Source organism: Ciona robusta, chromosome 8 (genome assembly GCF_009617815.1).
Source record: "Ciona robusta chromosome 8, ASM961781v2".
Classification (NCBI taxonomy): Eukaryota; Metazoa; Chordata; class Ascidiacea; order Phlebobranchia; family Cionidae; genus Ciona; species Ciona robusta.
In genome coordinates this window covers 7,451,915-7,472,695 of record NC_143242.1, presented here as the reverse complement: position 1 = coordinate 7,472,695, position 20,781 = coordinate 7,451,915, and the positions used below count along the sequence as shown (strand labels likewise).

At 37.1% G+C, this 20,781-nt stretch overlaps 2 protein-coding genes across 3 annotated transcripts in view; one reads left to right on the top strand and one right to left on the bottom strand.

Annotated features, from left to right (window-relative positions):
* The window catches only part of LOC149732978 (prestin-like), a 9,972-nt gene extending 8,252 nt beyond the window's left edge, over window positions 1-1,720 (top strand). Inside the window, exons 15-16 of one of the 2 annotated variants that reach the window (XM_089882556.1) lie at window positions 154-339; window positions 610-1,720. In XM_089882556.1, the coding sequence (XP_089738682.1) occupies window positions 154-339; window positions 610-806 (383 nt within the window). In that variant the 3' untranslated portion in view covers window positions 807-1,720. The remainder of the gene's footprint in view (window positions 1-153; window positions 340-609) is intronic. The other variant, XM_089882557.1, reaches the window with a different exon arrangement.
* On the bottom strand, window positions 1,669-20,781 carry LOC149732977 (contactin-1-like). The gene is made up of 21 exons (XM_089882551.1): window positions 20,657-20,781; window positions 17,435-17,572; window positions 16,831-16,968; window positions 14,520-14,615; window positions 13,101-13,328; window positions 12,242-12,338; window positions 11,245-11,423; window positions 9,561-9,839; window positions 9,077-9,230; window positions 8,390-8,514; window positions 7,813-7,991; window positions 7,257-7,353; window positions 6,496-6,798; window positions 6,001-6,071; window positions 5,439-5,624; window positions 5,051-5,159; window positions 4,550-4,659; window positions 4,049-4,202; window positions 3,465-3,628; window positions 2,977-3,151; window positions 1,669-2,369 (listed from the first exon to the last, which is right to left on the bottom strand). The coding sequence occupies exons 1-21, from the start codon at window positions 20,709-20,711 to the stop codon at window positions 2,272-2,274; spliced, it is 3,135 nt and encodes a 1,044-aa protein (XP_089738677.1). The 5' UTR covers window positions 20,712-20,781; the 3' UTR covers window positions 1,669-2,271.

The following is a 20,781-nucleotide window of genomic DNA, read 5'->3' as shown; positions in this document are numbered from 1 at the left end:
ACATTCAGACACGTCCATATACATAGTAATCACATACAATATATATATATATAAAGTAAAGGAAACAACCAAAATAGTTTTAAACTCTCCCAAAAAATGAAGACAACTACGTCATATATAGAGGCTTTTATGTTTGTATTAAAACCACTACAGAAATAATAAACAACCAAACATCGTACTCGATCCTCGGCTTCAACATTTTGATCATGGACGCCACCATGTGGAGTTTTGTGGACTCAACGGCAGCGAGGGAAATTATTCAGATTATCTCAAAGTTTCAAGCACTAGATGTCGCTGTACTGATTGCTGGACCCTCAGGTATGATTGCTGGACCCTCAGGTATTTATTGTGTCCAACTATGGTATACTGTCTGTTATATATTGAAGGTATGCTGTTATATATTTGGTAGTAAACAAAAAACAATCAAAGAAATATAAAACTGTATCCTCGCGACTCCTATAGACCGCTGTTAATTGTTTAAAACACGATCAGGATATTTGTATATTATGTGCTAAAGTTTTCCGATCTTACCCCATCCTACTATACACTAAGATTGATCTTGTAATATTTCCTTTTTCTTTTTTTTCCTTTATAACCTACCACCTCCAGCGAACGTCCTATCAACCCTTGACGAGAGTGGTCTCTCCAGCCACGTTACGCATGACCGTGTATTCGTTACCGTGCACGATTCAGTCATTTACGGGGAGAAACTCAACCTACAGAAGATAAAAAAGCGACAAACCGAGCCCGACGACCCGTTCTCCGGCCTCCCTGGTTACCCTGGATTCGATTCTCTTGCTTTATAATGTCATTATGATGTATTAATGTATGTGGTTATAAAATTTTTAAGAGCGGGAAGATTGTTATAGATTGGCTACTACTACTTATGCTAATGAATCAATTTTGAATCATTGCAATGCACCAGCTATATAGGAATTTATTAACTATATTCCAAACTATGGATAGCAACTAAAACTTCTATTGCTGATGTATCGCAAGTCCAAACTTTTATAAAGGGTCCAAAGAAAAAAGTTTAAGAACCACTGGTCTATATGATACGAGTGTTCTGGTTTCACCTTTTCGTTTGTGCCAAAGAAGCTTTAGGTCTATGCTTTCTAGATTATCAAAATAATCGTTAAATGCTGTTTAATTTTGTTAAACAATTATTTATTACTTAACGTACTCTACCTTTACTGCAGTATCGTTACTTAATTTCCATTTTCGCCAAACTTTTTAAATTCTTTTTGATACATATTCAAGTTCATTAAGTTTAAAACTTGTAAAAAGCGGTGCTATCTATCTATGGTGTTACTCTGTGAAGAATTGTTTTTTTTAATTTTCTGCGGATAAGCTTTTTTGAAAACTCTTTGATTCTTTGCTAAAAAAACTTTTTTAAAAACTGTAATTTTCTGAAATTTTTTTTATAAAGATTTTCTACTGAAAAGATTTTTTTTAAATAACACGTTCAAAACTTTATTTATCAAAGAATCGCTGCTTGCAAAGTAATTAGGTGAAATTTTGCTGCTTAATTTGGCCAAAGTATTAGCTGTATTTATTTGCTATTGCAATGAAACCTGCTGTACCAATAGTTTTGCATAATTATCTAAGTACTAAGACTTTGATGGTGACTTATTTATATCAGTTTTGACACATATCATGACAGTGGTATTTTTATGGAATTCTTAATTAAATTACAGAGCACAAAAACTGCAAAACACAATTAACAATAGAATTATTAATAATTTATAAACACACAGAAAGTAATAGGATATTATGGACAGTTAACAAGCTGACCCTAAAACTACAAAGTTTCAGACATTTAGAAAGGCACCTCATGGTTTTCGTTTACCCGGGTTTAAAGATACTTTGTGTGGTTTTTGCAAATGGTATTTAAATTATATTTTGGGTTCTACATTGTGCAAAAAATTAGAGTTTTTGACCTAAGTATACAAGATAACAATTTTCAGTTTGAAATATTTAGAACCACTTGTTTTTAAAGAGCTGTTTGTAAGGGTTTTGCTTCTTTCTTTGGTTTATACATAATTGTTTTTAACATAGTTTTTTGACGTCCTCTCGGTATAAAAACTTAATTTTTTCCCAAAGTTTTGTCTGCCATTCGGCAAGACTTCTTCAGGATATGGCGAACAAAACAATGGAATTAAATTAACAATTTATACCAAAAGGAACACAAAAATCCTATTACATAATGCCTGGTGGCAGAAAGAGCAAATGTTTTTTCTCCCGTTTTTCTTTTACCAATGCTGCATGCAACTACAGCACTCGGATGATGGCTGATATAAAAGCAAGTATAATGAGAGTTAAACTTGATGATATATTGTTGGCTCCTCCTCCTCTGCCAGAACTTACACCTGTAGAAAATAGTTATTATTATTCTTGATAAAATGCACATAAACTTAGGTTACCAGTTTGGTAAAAAGCCAGATCTGGGAGCATTTGGCTTCAGACAAGAGGTTATGGGTTTAAAGCTCGATGCTGCTACCATTGTGGGTGTGTATGTGTCTTTAGGCAAGACACTTAACAGCAATTGCTACCCAGTGGAATCTTGTAAGCAGGCACAAGGTGAATAAAACAGAACACCGGTGTTATAACGACTGTCATTGCCCCGCCATGCAAGGATAAATAAGTTACATACATGTTAACTCATAAGCGAGCATGAGGTGTATGAAACAGAACACCCGTGTTATAACGACTGTCGTTGCCCCGCCATGCAAGGATAAATAAGTTACATACGTGGTAACTCGTAAGCGAGCACGAGGTTTATGAAACAGAACACCCGTGTTATAACGACTGTCGTTGCCCAAACCATGCGAGGATATTTACATTCATCCTATAGGCTACACTATTCAATACACATAATGCATTTAGAATAAATGAGGTAAATTTAAACTGACATTCATGGCACACACTACCTGGTTCACATTCAAAATGAACAAGTTACATTTCTTAAAAACTCACCCTTCAAAGTTGAAACATGCGCTGGGGTTGAAGGTCTTCCATCACCCCCTTGGCTAAACGCTCGGACCCAAACCTCATATTCAGCGCGTTCAGGCAGATCAAACGTTACTGAAGTAGTCGTGCTGTAATAACTTCTAGCTGTGTTGGGGTCAGCACCTTCAAACCAGTATTGGACCTGCATGGTGGTTATGTTGTTCTTATAATCTTATTTTTATTTTATTATTGTATTCTTATATTAAATAATCAAAAAAGAGGTAATGTTTAAATTTTCAGACATAAAAAAAGCATTTATTTTAATTTTGAATTAGTTTTTTTTGGTACTGACACCTTTTTCCTGACATTTATTAATTTCTTACCAAAATGTATGTTAATTTTGTAGACAGGAACTTTTAATTCCTTGATGTGTTACGGAATTTGAATAAGCATCATTACACGAATCATGCTATTTATAGTGATATATTTAAACAACAATAGAGTGTAAGTTTAACCTTATATCCCTGTATGTCAGATTCTTCATATCCCTTCTGCACTGGACTCCATGAAGCAGATAACGTCATATCTGACGCGCTTATCTCAATATTGGAAGGAGCTGTTTGTGGTGGTTGGTAGGCAGTAAGCAATGTAAAGTCTCCTGGGCTCCATGGGCCAATACCTGTTGTGTAGAAGGTGCATGCCATGGTTAAGTAGTAGGATCATACGTAACATATTATTTTGTTATCAGTGTTATTATAAGCTTATATGGTATAGGTTTATGAAGGCGTGTATCCTTGGGCAAGCACATAACAAAAATTGCTCCAACCTAGCCGTCACTAATGGATTGTCTAAATTATCAGTTATACATCCCCCCAAAAAAATTACCCACAAAGTTACATACATGGTAACTTGTAAGCAGACACGAGGTGTATTAAAACAGAACACTTGTGTTATAACGACTGTTGTTGCCCCGCCATGCGAAGATAAATAGGTTGCATACGTGGTAACTTGTAAGCAGGCACAAGGTGTATCAAAACAGAACACTCGTGTTCTGACAACTTTTGTTGCCCCGCCATAAATAAAATAAGTTACTTTTTACCTGCTGTATTAAAGCCAGCAATATACACAACATAATAATAGTTTGGTTTCAGTCCATCCATGTTAATATGAGGCCGAGCTCTTGCAGTTGTGTAGTTTAACCAAAGATCAGGGTTCTCGCATGAAGGATCCTCCATTCTTGGGCACAGACTCACCTGGGACCAAACATGGAGGTAAATAATCACTAAAATTCTTTTTTAGCATATTGTAAACATAGCATGAGGTTTTATTTATTTTTTAAATACGATAGCAAAAATTAAATTAATTAAAGAAGAGGATATCACCAAAATGACTGTCGTTTAAACATGCTGTGGGCAAAAACTACTTAAGAAACTGTGTCAAATTAAAAGGTTTCTTCTAAATCGGTAACATTAAGAAAGTATAGAGTAACTCCACCCAGGGTGCTACAACCCATTAGTGATCACTAGATTGGAGCAATTTTGGTTAAATGTTTAGCCCAAGAAAACATACGAATATCAGTATCAACATATACAAGTTATACCTTGTACCCTCTTGTATATCCATTTTTATTCTCCAGGTACAACCATTCCAACTCTGCACTATACGCTGCTGCTGTTCTAACTTTAATGCCGGAAGGATACTTGGTTGGAGCTGCAAGTTTAATATACAGTTTACTTTTTAATACAGATATTATATGTTGGTTTTACAGCAAGGTAAATGGGTTTTGGATTGATGGCATAGGTTTAACATGGTCTATTGGTCTATTGTGGAATGGGCCAACAAATGATTGTAACTCATTTGTCTTCGCAGGGCCGAAAAATGATAGTCATTAAACACGGGTGTTCCGTTTTATACACCTCGTGCCCGCTTACGTGTCACAACCTCGTGCCAGTTTCATGTATGGACACGAACACATCCATAGCGTATTTTATTGACTGTTACGTGCTGTTAATTTCCTTATATCTCAGGTCCCATGGCATGCCTCACTGTAAAACCTCACTTATATAGAATGGAGTAAATTTCACAAACTATAAACCCAAACCTTTTTCAGCAGTATGTAGCACCCTCATCAAACTGAATGGTCCAGGTCCATAGTTGTTAACTGCTTGTACTTTTACTTCATATGGAACAAATATCTCAGATGCATTTACCTGGAAACATATTTATATTCAATAAGATGCTATTTCTGTGAAGAAAAATCGATTATTATGGTAGTTACACAGTATCACTGTAAGACCTATCCCATATAGAATAGAATGTGCATATACAATGTTGGGGTAATGGGCCAACTCTGGTCTAAATCTCAGGCCCCATGGCAAGCTACACTGTAGGACCTAACCCATATAGAATAGAATGTGCATATACAATGTTGGGGTAATGGGGAGTATATACATAAACATCAAGTTTAAACCAAGTTCATAAACTCTTACCTTAAATGTTGTTTGATTCTTGGTACCTCCAATCGCAACTTGTTCAATCCAAGGTCTATTATCAACAGGTGGAACATTTGTATCGTTCAAATTAACCGGAAGAACAACTGGGTCTCCTCTTACTTGTTTACGAATAACAACCTTGTACGATATATCGTTGTCTCCAAAATACTTTGGTTGCATTGGCTGCACAACAATGTTTTTAAAATACTTTGGGATGATACTGTATTAAGAGTAAAATGTTAGTTTTAACTAGAAAGAGGTCACAATGTTTGTCCGGTGCCGTGGCAAAGTGGTTAGCGCGCCTGCATGCAACCCAGAGGTAATGGGTTCAAGGCTCGTCACTGCTACCATTGTGGGCGTATGTGTCCTCAGGCAAGACACTTAACGCCAATGACCCAACACATGGACTGCTATAACTCATTAGTGACAACAGGTTTGAGCAATGTCATTTGATCGAGTTGTAGTGCCTGACCACAAAGCCGTATTTAAAGACAACAATATTTTAACAGGTAGTGAGTCACCTATTACAACATTAAATAAAACCTGATATATCCATTACCTGCCATTGCACCACCAACTCCCCAAGTTCCTTGCTTGCTCCTTTGATTTTGATTGGATGTCTAATTGGAGCTGAAATAATAGGGTGATATAAATACATAACCTGTCTTACTGCGATGCGCGTCTTGGCACCGGTCGCATGAAAGACTTCAATGGGCTTTTTGGGTGTTGAGGTAATGGGCCAACTCTGGCCTAAATCCCAAGTCCTTGACAAGGCCCTAACCCATTAAAAAAAAACAAAACAAAAAACACTCAGTTACATACATGGTAACTGGTAAGCAGGCACGGATAGTGTATGAAACAGAACACCTGTGTTATAATGACTGTCGTTGCCCCATCATGCAAGGATAAATATGTTACATACGTTGTAACTTGTAAGCGGACAGGAGGTGTATAAAACAGAACACCCGTGTTATATCGACTGTCTTTGTCCCATCAGAGTATAAATAAGTTGCATACATAATCAAAGACACAAACAAAGGTAAGTTATACACACCTCCTGGAGGGCTTGAATAAACTGCTGAAGGCTCACTAGGTGCACCAGTGCCATATTTATTCATGGCTGTTACTCGGAACATATAGTCGTTGTTTGGAAGAAGTTTCTTCACTTGACAAGTCGTTGTGTTGACAAATATCGGACTCGTGACAATAAATCTCCATGAGCAATCAAAACCACATTTAGCTTCAACCAAATACAAGTCCACGGCTGCCCCATTATCATTGCCTGCTTGCCATTGTAGTGTGACGGTGTTCTCATATGAGTTTGTGACCATTACATTGGTAGGGGGTTCGGGGGGTGCTGTGAGAATGCATTGGAATATATGAATGTATGAATAATTGTAACTTACTTTATCCTAGCATGGACAGAAAACGACTGTCGTTATAACACGGGTTTAACATCTCGTGCCAGCTTACGAGTTACCATGCATGTTACTTTAAGGGTGATTATTTTTTGGGGGGGATTTTTTTATTCCTTTTTATATATGGCAGATAATTTGGACCACTGGGTTGGAGCAATTGCCCTTAAGAGTCTTGCCCAATGACACACGCCAACAATGGTAGCAGCGTCGAGCCTTGAACCCATTACCTATGGGTTACATGCAGGCGCGCTAACCACTATGCCACGGCGCCGGTCAATATATGTATGTATATGTCCAGAGAATGCATTGGTTTATATATATCAGTAAAAGTATGAGTAGATAACTTATTTAAAAAAAAAACCACTAGATAATTTTTTATACAGTGTTTCCAGCTTACCCATAACAACCACAGTAGCAGAAGCACAATCTGTTCCAACATCGGTATTTGCGCAACACTGGTAAATTCCTGCTTGCTCACTGGAAACATCTTTAATCTGCAAGTTAATAGAAAGGTCAGAAATAATGAAGCTTGTTCTGTTTCATTCACCGTGTGCTTGCTTGCAGGTTATCACATATTTAACTTATTGATCATATCGAAAACAACAGTCATTATAACACGGAATATAACTTGGAATGACTGTTGTTATAATACTAGTGTTCTGTTTCATACACCTCGTGCCCATTTATAATAAGTTACAACGTATGTAACTTATTTATCTTCGGATAGGGGGGCAACAACAGTAACTATAACACGGGTGTTCTGTTTCATACACCTTGTGCCCGCTTATAAGTTACTGCATATATAACTTTGTGGGTGATTTTTTATGTATGGCTGACAATTAAGACAACCTATTAGTGACCACTGGGTTGGAGCATTTGTTGTTAGTGTCTTACAGTACCAGACTTTTAAATTAGCATAAGTTTAAATGCTTTCAAAACTCCATAATACATACCAGTATGCTGTCACCGGATATTGTATAATGTTTATCAAATACACTGATAGCTTCCCCATTTTGTGTCCATGACCATGTAAGTTCCAACTGGTTATCATGTGTAGCTTGACATCCCATTTGAACCAAGTCGCCCACAATGACTTCATTCCCTTGTGGTCCTGTTGTTATAACTGTGGGCACTGGAAATATAATAAATATGAATCAATTGTATGTTAACCATGTATTGGACTCAACAGCTACGTTTTAACTGAGGCACTTTCCAATACGTTTTATCCATAGCATTTTTTACAGACTCTTTTATAAACTTAGTGTAGAAAACACAGATTTTCTGTTTAGTTTAACTACAAACATGATAGCCTAGATTTATGATATGATTTTTATTTCAATTGTGTTCTGCTGTAAGGTGACGAACTGCATGAATTGCATTTTCCAAATTAACCAATAAGGTTATCCATTATAACTATGTTAATGTATATTAGCAATGTCGCCCCATATTTTGTACGAAATAAACAAAAAAATTCCAAAAAAGTTTTTATTTCTCCCAAAATATTAAACCAAAGTCAATGTATTTCCTTACAGTAAATTTGCAATGTTCCTTCACTTTGTACGTTTCCCATATCATTCTCAGCATAGCAATTATATACACCAGCATCACCATTTGCGAGGTTGCTTATTTTAAGACCATCTGATTGCAAAGTGTATCTGCAAGTATTATCAGGTTAGTCTGTTTATTTGGCTCTATACAGCACGGGTTAAAGATTTAGACGAATGTAACTTATTTAACCTCGCATGGTGGGGCACGACAGTTGTTATAACACAGGTGTTTTGTTTCATACACCTCATGCCTGCTTACGAGTTACCATGTATGTAACTTATTTATCCTCGCTTGGCCAGGCAACGATAGTCGTTATAACACGGGTGTTCTGTTTCATACATCTCGTGCCCACTAACGAATTACCACATATACCATTTCTGTTATTTGTATATATTTTGTACATATTTTAGTTAGCACTGTCACATACATATTATAACCATTTTGAATAAACTCTTGACCCAATATGCAGTAGGGTGGGGAAAGATGGGATACTTTTTAAAGAATTATAAAACGGAATCCCTACGACTCCCATAGACTGTTGTTAATTGTTTAAAACACGATCAGGTTATTTAGATAATATACTAAAGGTGTCCCATCTTACCCCATAGTACTATACCAACATTTTAAAGCTATTTATTTATTTTCATCAACTTCAATTCATCAACTCACTTGTTATTATCAATTACAAGCACTTGATCGGTATCCTTGGTCCAAACTATAACGGCCGCTGGTGCTGCTTCGATATCACACGTGATGATCACTTCATTGTCCAACGCAGCGCGCGTGATGTCCGGCACAGGTTCTATAATGGTTGGAGGAATAGCTGCGGAGAAAAATGGAAGAGATAAATGAAGTTATTATTATGAAAAGGTAGATATGAATAAATAAGCGTAACTTGTTTAACCTAAACTTTTATTTAAACTTTGGAATTAATTAATGTAAGTTATTTAGTCTCGCATGCGGGGGCAACGGCAGTCGTTATAACACGGGTGTTTCTGTTTCATAAACCTTGTGCCCGCTTACAAGTTACCACATTTATAGCACAGGTTTTTGGTAAAGATACTTATAAACTTGTAAGAAAAAAACTTGAAAACGGTGTCCAATTTTGATACTTATTCTGAAAATATTTTATAAAACAACAAATAATACTTACAGACTACGGCCATTTTTGCGCTCGAGAATATGCTCCCATGTGAATTGCTTACTACACACTGGTACATTCCTTGGTCGGCTTCTGAAACATCATAGATGTCTAGCTGGCTTCCACCATCAAAATTCCCAATGTTTATATTCCCACTGTCGCCAAGCACGACGCCATTTTTGAGCCAAGTAAATGATGGAGTGGGAACAGCAATGGCTCCACATTGTATAGATGCAGATGTGGTTCTATCCACAGAGAATGAGGAAATAGGTGAAGTCCACTGCGGCGCATCTACAAGTTTTGTAAGTGAATTATATTATATCTCTAGGTTGCTGCAGCATTGTATACGGGACCTGAGATTTAGGCACGAGTTGGTCCATTACCCCAACATTGTATATGCACATTCTATTCTATATGGGTGAGGTCCTACAGTGAGGCATGCCATGGGACCTGGGATTTAGGCCAGAGTTGGCCCATTACCCCAACATTGTATATGCACATTCTATTCTATATGGGTGAGGTCCTACAGTGAGGCATGCCATGGGACCTGGGATTTAGGCCAGAGTTGGCCCATTACCCCAACATTGTATATGCACATTCTATTCTATATGGGTGAGGTCCTACAGTGAGGCATGCCATGGGACCTGGGATTTAGGCCAGAGTTGGCCCATTACCCCAACATTGTATATGCACATTCTATTCTATATGGGTGAGGTCCTACAGTGAGGCATGCCATGGGACCTGGGATTTAGGCCAGAGTTGGCCCATTACCCCAACATTGTATATGCACATTCTATTCTATATGGGTGAGGTTCTACAGTGAGGCATGCCATGGGACCTGGGATTTAGGCCAGAGTGGGCCCATTACCCCAACATTGTATATGCACATTCTATATGAGTAAGGTCCTACAGTGAGGCACGCCATGGGACCTGGGATTTAGGCCAGAGTTGGCCCATTACCCAAACACCCAGGTTGTTATATTTAGCAATGATTACAACAAATAAAATAGCCAGGTTGCTTGGAAGAAGATGGTACAAATAAATATATAATGTATAAATTATAGTTAGGATTGGGGAAGATGGGACACCTTTTCATTCTATTTTCTTGTTCATTCAATGTATGTACATTTTGGTAGCAAACAAAAAACATTCAAGGAATTATAAAACCTTGTCCTCGCAACTTTCATAGAGCATTGTTAATTGTTTAAAATACGATCAGGGAATTTATATATTTTGTGCTAAAGGTGTCCCATCTTCCCCCACCCCACTATATTATAATGTATTATTAAATGTGACTCCTTATCTCAATGTTAACTGAACTATTGGTTATTAAATTATTGATTTGCTGATTAAACTGCTTATGTAACTGTAGACAAATCGAAATTTCTTTAGGTCTTGTGTAAATTTCTATAAATCGATATTAGGTGTTGCATTTAACGAGCTTTTAATTAAAAATCCATTCAATGTCATTCAGCAGGACATTCAATGTATCTAATACAGTCTTACCATCATGTACAAGTTATTTTGTTAAATGTTTAAAACAAGATCTAGATCTTTGAACATTATAAGCTAAAGGTGTCCCATCTCCCTCCACCCTACTGTATTCACTATATTGTACTAAACCAAGATAACGTATATTTTACTCTATTACATTCCCTATGTTTATTTATACGATATAATTTTGCAATCTACTTACATTCGAGTCTCAATTCCCCATCTGCATGTGTTGACCCCTTGCTATTAACAGCAGTGCACCTGTATGTACCAGCCATGTCCTCAGTTACCGCTTTCAAGATAAGTTGGCCTGCTTCACTTATGGTGTGATTGACAGGCATTGGGCCGCCCAGTTTTGTCCATGATAACTGCGGTGTGGGCCTAAAAATAAATGAATAAATAAATGTAACTTATTTATCCGATGGCGGGGCAGCGACAGTCGTTATAGCACGGGTGTTTTGTTTTATACACCGCGTGCTCGCTTACGAGTTACGACGTAGTTTAATTTGTGGTCGATGGTTTTTACATTTTACTGACAATTTGGACAACCCATCAGCGACCACTGGGTTGGAGCAATCGCTGTTAACTGTCTTGCCAAGGACACATACGCCCACAATGGTAGCAGGGTCAAGCCTCGATCCTTTACTGTCTTATCTCTACATTCGTGTTAACTACTGTACCACGACTATAGACAACGAGGTTGCTTTAATGCTTTAAATAATTAATCAAGTTTTCTCTACAAATACAAATGTGAATCGGTATTGACCTGAACGAGCATTTTCATTTGAATACGTTTTTAATATGATTGTCTATATTAGGAACCATTATAAAAGATACATCTACTGCATCCGTTTAACAGATCCAAACATACTTACAATAGTTCGTAGGGTATTTAGTTACTACGACTAATAATCGTATAGCCCATTAATCCCGTAGCGGACGTTATAACACGAGTGTTCTGTTTCATACACCTCGTGCCCACTTAGGTGTTACCACGTATTTAACTTTGTGAGTGAATAATTTTTGTATGGGTGGCAATTTAGACAACCCATTAGTAACCATACATATGCCCACAATGGCAGCAGCGTCGGGTCTCGAACCTGTATCCCCCTGGTTCAGAGGTGAGCGTTATCACTATTGTGGGTGCTATCAGCTAAAGGGGCAACTAAAACATTAATTTAAATAAAATAAAGTCTTACCTGCCACTTGCAAAGCATTCAATGATTGCGTATCCTCCTCTCTTAGCGTTTGTAACGGGTTTGGGCACAAGCATAAACTCCGGATCGAACTCGACATCTGAGTTGAATGAACGTAACTTATTTATCATCGCGTGGCGGGTAACGACAGTCGTTATAAAACGGGTGTTCTGTTTCAAACCCCTCGTGCCCGCCTACTAGTTACCACGTATGTAACTTTGCGGCTGATTGTTTTTATATAGCTGCCAATTCGGCTGCTATAAGTACATTTATATACTTGTCGCATGAACACGTCTTTAAATTACGAGGTAACACAGATACCTTTAGCACATACATTTCCTGTCGTGTTTTAAGCAATTAACAACTGTATGTGGGAGCCCTGAGGATACGGCTATATAATTCTGTAAAAGTTCTTTGTTTACTATCAAGTAGGACGAAAAAAAAACGTCTGAAAACATTTCTCATGGCTAAAAATCAGTATTGTCAATTTCTTAAAACAGGATTATGAAATAGAGTACGATATATGCTAACGGTATCCATCTTACCCCACAATACTATACCAATTAAGTGCGCAAGATTAAACTACCACATGGGATGTTTCGTTTTCAAAACCGAAAGCTTTATTTAACTTTGCGTGGGAGAGTACAATAACTGAAATGTTGCGCCGACTGTTTAAACCTGGAGCATGCTATGTCACTTGGCTACACCCAGCTTAGTAAATAGTCAAGCAAATTAATCGTTGCTTAGCAAATACACCCCCGCTTTTTATTGTACAGTCACCGGACTATGGGTAATATGACTGGATGGTTCCCCACCCCACTATCCTTACGTTATGCTTACAGTGGCAGAAGCACACGCTTACTTGACGAATCCACAGTTAGCGGTACAATGCTCGATTCCGCTTTCTCTGGCTTGCCATTGTATTTCCAAAGTGATCGCACGTTACATGTTAAGGTGTCTTGGTCAATAGCGGTTGGGTTAGCAATGTATAATGTGCCATCGGTTTGAGAAACGTAGTGGGATTGGTTGCAGGGCGTTTGTATCCTCGTGTTTTTGTCGATTGCCTCCCAATAGAAACTGACGGAGTGCTCTAGTGTAAAAAAATACAACGGTTACAAATAAAGAAAATAAGGACGACAGTCGTAAACACTGGTGTTCTGTTTCTAACACCTCGTGCTCGCTTATAAGTTACCGCGCATGTAACTTATTTATCCTGGCATGGCGGGCAACAACAGTCGTTATAACACGGGTGTTCTGTTTTATACACTTAGTGCCCGCTTACGGGTTAACTTGAATGTAACCAGTTTATTCTGGCATGGCGGGCAACAACAGTCGTTATAACGTGGGTGTTCTGTTTCCAACACGTACATGAATTATCTCACGTACGTTCTTGCTTGTACATAGGACGTCGAACGTCCGTTGTTTTACAGTAAAAAAAACGACTTTAAACTCTGAACAAGGGAATACGATTACACCGTTAAACAAACCGTTTTGGCGGCTGGTTTTAAACATTGTATGAACGGAACCTTTATTTTAACGCAATGTTTGTGTAGAATAACGTAATGTTTGCTCAATAAATATAGAATGCTAGTATGTTGTAATAGTTGGAACCAGCTAACCGATGTGTAATGAGAATTTAAACCAGCGAATGTATAGCTCGCTGTTTTGAAAGTTGATGATGCTAAGTTGTATTGAATATACATCACATGGCAGCAACAGTCATTATATTAGGGGTGGGGTAATACGGGACACCTTTAACATTATAATATACAAATATTCTGATCGTATTTTAAACAATTAACAACCGTCTATGGGAGTCGTAAAGATACAGTTTTTTCAATTCTCTGAAGTTTCTTCCTTGGGATCGTGGATAAGTTTTAGATTCGTTTAATGATCTACTTAGTGTACATAGTTTTCTCACAGCAAAAGCTCGTAAAAGTTATAAAATCGGATACTCCCTTGTTTAACAACGCGTCTGGATAACTAAAGGATATAAAAGCAGATCCAGCAACGCGTGACTGCTATGTGTTGTGTTTCTGCATGTGTGTTACAACATAGTTTATACAGTATAGAGTGGGGTAAGATGGGACATCTTTTAACTCTACTTTCTCGTCCCGTTTGGTACTAAACAAAGAGCATTCAAAGAATTATAAAACCGTTACTTCACGACTCCCATAGACCGTTGTTATTTGTTTAAAACACGATCAAGAATTTCAGATATTACGAGCTAAAGGTGTCCCATCTTCCTCACCCTACTATAAATATATTATATTGTTCTTACCTGGAGCATAACTTGGCTGTGGGCATTTGATCGACACTCCCTTACCAACAACTGTTGTCACTGGTTCGTTTACCGAAGGAGAGAATTCTCCAACCCCTGGTTATAATAAGTGATCAAGGAATAAATTTTAAGAGGATATTTTTTGTATATTTTTTATATCGTATATTACTTTATAAAATGGCATTTTTAATAGCTGGACTTATGTTTCCCCGTGTGGCGGAGCAACGCTAGTGGTCATATAGCTTCCTGCCGCTTACAAGTGACCACTGGGCTAAAACAATTGGTGTCAAGTCTTATCCACAGGCATACACCCACAATGGTGACAGCGCCAAGATTGTAACCCATATTCCCCGGTCATGAGCGCACTTAACACTGTACCATGGCGTAAAACATTAACAGCGGTTCGTGGTATTAGGTAATCGCAAGTCATTTATGATATATGGTAGGTTCCGCTTTCTCAATAAATGTATTTGTGGTATCAGAGTTTACAATTGTATATATATATGTGTGTGTGTGTGTGTGTGTGTGTATAGTACTGTGGGAAAAGATGGGACAGCTTTAGCACATAATATCTACATATCCTGATCGTGTTTTAAACAATTAACAACGGTCTATGGGAGTCGTGAGGATACGGTTTTATAATTCTTTGAATGTTCTTTGTTAACTACTAAATTATACGAGAAAATAGAATGAAAATGTGTCCCATCTCCCCCCACCCTACTATACATCTAATAACGGAGTTGTGTGTTTGTCTGTAACCCATGCTTATACCAGGAGCATGAAACATGTATTTTATGGTCAGTTTTAATACAAACACGTCCATTCATGGTAGCCTATAAACTACGGTTAGCGATATTTTTAAGATACTTCGCATTATTATTTGTAAGTGATAGGCATTAATATGCCTTAGTGGTTGCAGTATAATGGATATAGTAGTACACAGATATTTCAGCAATTACTTAAACCAAAGGATTTTTCATTTAAACAAAAAATGTCTTGGTAATCCACGGGAATTAATCAAAATGCTTCCCTGAGTGATTAGGGATTATGTTTAGATTCTTAATCTCTAAATCTGTTGCGATTTGCGCAGTTCGTCTGTTAGAACTAATCAATATAGAGTACTGTGGGGGAAGATGGGACACCTTTAGCACATGATATTTAAATATCCTGATCGCGTTTAAACAATTAACAACGGTCTATGGACGTCGTGAAGATAAGGTTTTATAATTTATTGAATGTTCTTTGTTTACTACCAAATGGGACAAAAAAATAGAACGAAAAGGTGTCCCCTCTTCCCCCACCCTACTATATTACATTTGTAGTACTGTGGGGTAAGATGGATACTGTTAGCACAAAATATCCCATATTTCCTAATCCTGCTTTTTCAATTAACATAATTCTGTCAAATGTTATTTATTTATTACCAAAAAGGACGATAAAAGGGTATGAAAACATGGACCATCTTACCCCAATCTACTATATGTATATATATTCGTACCATCTTACCCCAATCTACTTTATATATATACGTACCATCTTACCCCGTACCATCTTACCCCAATGTTCTATATGTATTTATACGTTCCATCTTACCCCAATGTTCTATATGTATCTATACGTACCATCTTACCCCAATCTACGCTATGTATATATACGTACCATCTTACCCCAATGTTCTATATGTATCTATACGTACCATCTTACCCCAATCTACGCTATGTATATATACGTACCATCTTACCCCAATGTTCTATATGTATATATACGTACCATCTTACCCCAATGTTCTATATGTATCTATACGTACCATCTTACCCCAATCTACGCTATGTATATATACGTACCATCTTACCCCAATGTTCTATATGTATCTATACGTACCATCTTACCCCAATCTACGCTATGTATATATACGTACCATCTTACCCCAATGTTCTATATGTATATATACGTACCATCTTACCTCAATGTACTATATGTATATATACGTACCATCTTACCCAAATGTTCTATATGTATATATACGTACCATCTTACCTCAATGTACTATATGTATATATACGTACCATCTTACCCCAATGTTCTATATGTATCTATACGTACCATCTTACCCCAATCTACGCTATGTATATATACGTACCATCTTACCCCAATGTTCTGTATGTATATATACGTACCATCTTACCCCAATCTACCATATGTATTCATACGTACCATCTTACCCCGTACCATCTTACCCCAATCTACTATATGTATATATACGTACCATCTTACCCCAATGTACTATATATATGTTTATAAACACACTTACATCCAAACACAAGCTTTCCATAATTACTGACAACCGTCCCATCCACGCTGCTAAGAACACACTGGTAATCGCCTGCATCTGAATCTTGTGGATTCGATATTTCTAACGTTCCTCCGTGCACTTGGAATCGGGAGCCATCTAAATATATAAAGTGAATAAATGAATGTAAATGGTTTATCCTTGTATGGTTTCATACACCTTGTGCTCGCTTATAAGTTACCAGCACATGTAACTTTTGTGGGCCCATTACCCCAACGTTGTATATGCACATTCGATTCTATATGGGTGAGGCCCTACAGGGAGACATGCCATGGGAACCGGGGTTTAGGCCAGAGTTGGCTCATTACCCCAACACTGTATAAGCACATTCTATTCTATATGGGTGAGTTCCTATGGTAAGATATTCGAAGGGACCTTGGGCCAAAGACAGAGTTGGACCGTTTATACCCACAATTTACTTCTATATAAAACATACCTAAGCAGTCATCATGCATAGATAGATTATAGACCCATTTTCATGTATTTAAATTTAAAAAGAGATATAGACTCTAATCTGCCTAACTTTATAGGCAGTACAGTATATGGCAACATTACAATTAATTACCTGTTGTATCAACGGGCGACCCATCTTTCCGCCACGTATATACTGGATCAACAACGTTAGCTTTGCAAGTAAATGAGATGATCGCCGTTGAATCAGATGGAACTAATTTGTCTGACGGTTCTTCAATGAATATATTGGCTGTAAATGTAAATGGTAATGTATTGGTCGATTTAATACAATATATTAGGCTGTTATAGGTATAATGAATAGCCTAATGAAGCCACTTCAGTATTAATTTAGGGCCCAGGCGACGTACATACACAATATATTTATTCGAAAAGTTGTTTTCAATCATGGCCTACTCAATTGGCCATGTTTCAATTCTAACTTTAATGTAATTAAATTGTTTATTGTTGATTGTTTGTAGGTTGTTATGGTCACGCTTTTATCGAATATAAGTTATGTTTTCTGTTTTATCCAGACTCGTGTTATAACGACTGTCGTTTTACTCTCCCTGCTTTTCACTTTTAACCAGATTCGATCATTTTAAGGTGACTGAAAATACGAAACAAAAACACAAATGACTGAAAAATCAAAATAAATTCATTTATTTGATCTTCGCTATCATATTGGAGGGGATAAAAAAACGCAAAAAACGCGTATGTTATTCACGAATTGTAACATTTATTGCAATATATTTCAGATCAATAAAAGGGGCCACATTATACATATTATATTTGTGCGAGGGTTATCTTATATTTAGTATTGATTGCGTCTCGTTTGCGTAAGCAGGTATTGATCGAAACAGTTCGTTTTATAAATTGCTGCTCTAACGTAATGACCACAACATCTGTGGAAGGGATTTGCAGAAAGGCCATTCAAGGTCATTCTTAAGCTTCTGTATAACATAAGCATCATGCTGTTATGATTTGAGTATGATGAACAACGTTACTACATATTATCCCATATTTTAAAATGTTTGTATGTTATAAGCATGCTGTTATAGTACTGTGTGGTTAGATGGAAACTGTTAGCACATAATACAGTAGAGTAGGGGAGATAGGACACCTTTTCATTCTATTTTTCGTCCCATTTGGTAGTAAACAAAGATCATTCAAAGAATTATAAAGCTGTATCCTCCCGACTCCCATAGACCGTTGTTAATTGTTTAAAACACGATCAGGATATTTGGATATTATGTGCTGAAGGTGTCCCATCTTCCCCCACCAAACTATGTCTCGTATTTAACCTTTGGTATAACATGAGCATTCTGTTCGGTGCATAAACCGTATGTATCTAGGCTTTTAACAACCTGTCTTCCAGTTAAAATGTCATATTTTCATTAATCCCATGGGTTTAAATTAACGTTTTTAACTACATAGAATGTTATAACGGCAGTCATTGGCCCGCCAGAAAGGCCATTCAAGGTCATTCTTAAGCTTCTGTATAACATAAGCATCATGCTGTTATGATTTGAGTATGATGAACAATGTTACTACATATTATCCCATATTTTAAAATGTTTGTATATTATAAGCATGCTGTTATAGTACTGTGTGGTTAGATGGAAACTGTTAGCACATAATACAGTAGAGTAGGGGAGATAGGACACCTTTTCATTCTATTTTTCGTCCCATTTGGTAGTAAACAAAGATCATTCAAAGAATTATAAAGCTGTATCCTCCCGACTCCCATAGACCGTTGTTAATTGTTTAAAACACGATCAGGATATTTGGATATTATGTGCTGAAGGTGTCCCATCTTCCCCCACCAAACTATGTCTCGTATTTAACCTTTGGTATAACATGAGCATTCTGTTCGGTGCATAAACCGTATGTATCTAGGCTTTTAACAACCTGTCTTCCAGTTAAAATGTCATATTTTCATTAATCCCATGGGTTTAAATTAACGTTTTTAACTACATAGAATGTTATAACGGCAGTCATTGGCCCGCCATGTGAGGATAACTCAGTTATATATATGTGGTAACTTGTAAGCGGGCACGAGGTGTATGAAACAGAACATCTGTGTGATAACGACTGTCGTTGCCCCGCCATGTGAGGATAAAAAAGTTACATTCATTCTTAAGTTACATTCATTTAATAAGTTACATTCATTTAATAAGTTACATTCATTCTCATTCATTTCACAATGATTTGTGCCGAGCAAGTATAACTGCCCGTATTACATGAAGGTCATTGCGTGTTTCGCAACCCCATTAAACGTAACTAACGACCGGCCAGTCTCTTAGCGTGGTGCTGGATACTGTTTCCCAGAGACAAATATCTTGTTAAATATTAACAGTGGTTAACTGTAACACACGAAAGCGCGCCAAGGGGTCGATACGGTGCACGTATTACACCTGCTAATAAATTAGAAGTTCACATTGTACACGCCTTATGGATATGTTTCACTATGAATGACATTATTTTGCCTCAATGGCCACAAAGGTCAGGGTAATTTGTAAATATACAGGAAAAAACAGTAAAATGGCAGTCGTTAAAACACGCTTATGGATAAAACAGAATTACAGACTTGTTTGATAAATACACTCTGGCTATACTTTCAGTTAATCAAAATAGAAAGGGGATTTTCACATAAAATACCATATTATAGTACATAAGTCCAAACCAAACAGAAATTGACAGATTCAATATGGGCGTGTGGTCTAACATAACACTTATAATTGTCACTTTGTTTAGCGACTGTTGGGTTGGGCTATTTGGCGGACAAGTGCTAAAGTGTTGCGCAATATAACTGTGTAGAGATCTGTGGGGTAAGATGATCTATATTTATCGGTTATTTTGGTAGTAAACAAAGAATATTTACGGAATTATATAACGGTATCCTCACAACTCTAAACGATCGTTGTTAGTTGTTTAAAACACAATAAACATTTGGGATTTCGGTGCTATAACGATATCCCATCTTACCCCACAGTACTATATATTATGGGCTAATGGTACCCATCCACCTCAGGCTATCTATTACCAGTAGGCTACTATACCAAACAGCCAGATGTTTTATATATTTGGGTGGGGAAGATGGGACACCTTTAGCACACAATATCCAAATATCCTGATCGTGTTTTAAACAATTAACAACGGTCTATGGGAGTCGTGAGGACACAGTTTTATAATTCTTTGAATATTCTTTGTTTGCTATCAAATGGGACAAGAAAATAGAATGAATGGGTGTCCCATCCTCCCCCACCCTATACTTTATACATTCACAACCATATAAAACTATGTAAGCTAAACCAAACATGACAGTTTCACCCACCTGCGGAGAATGATAGTAGCAATATAAAGACACAACTTCGTAACTTATTCCTCATCTTAAAACTTTAAGTCAAACAATATACCAACCAACGCTAAAACTATTCTGAAATTGAATAAAAATAAGTT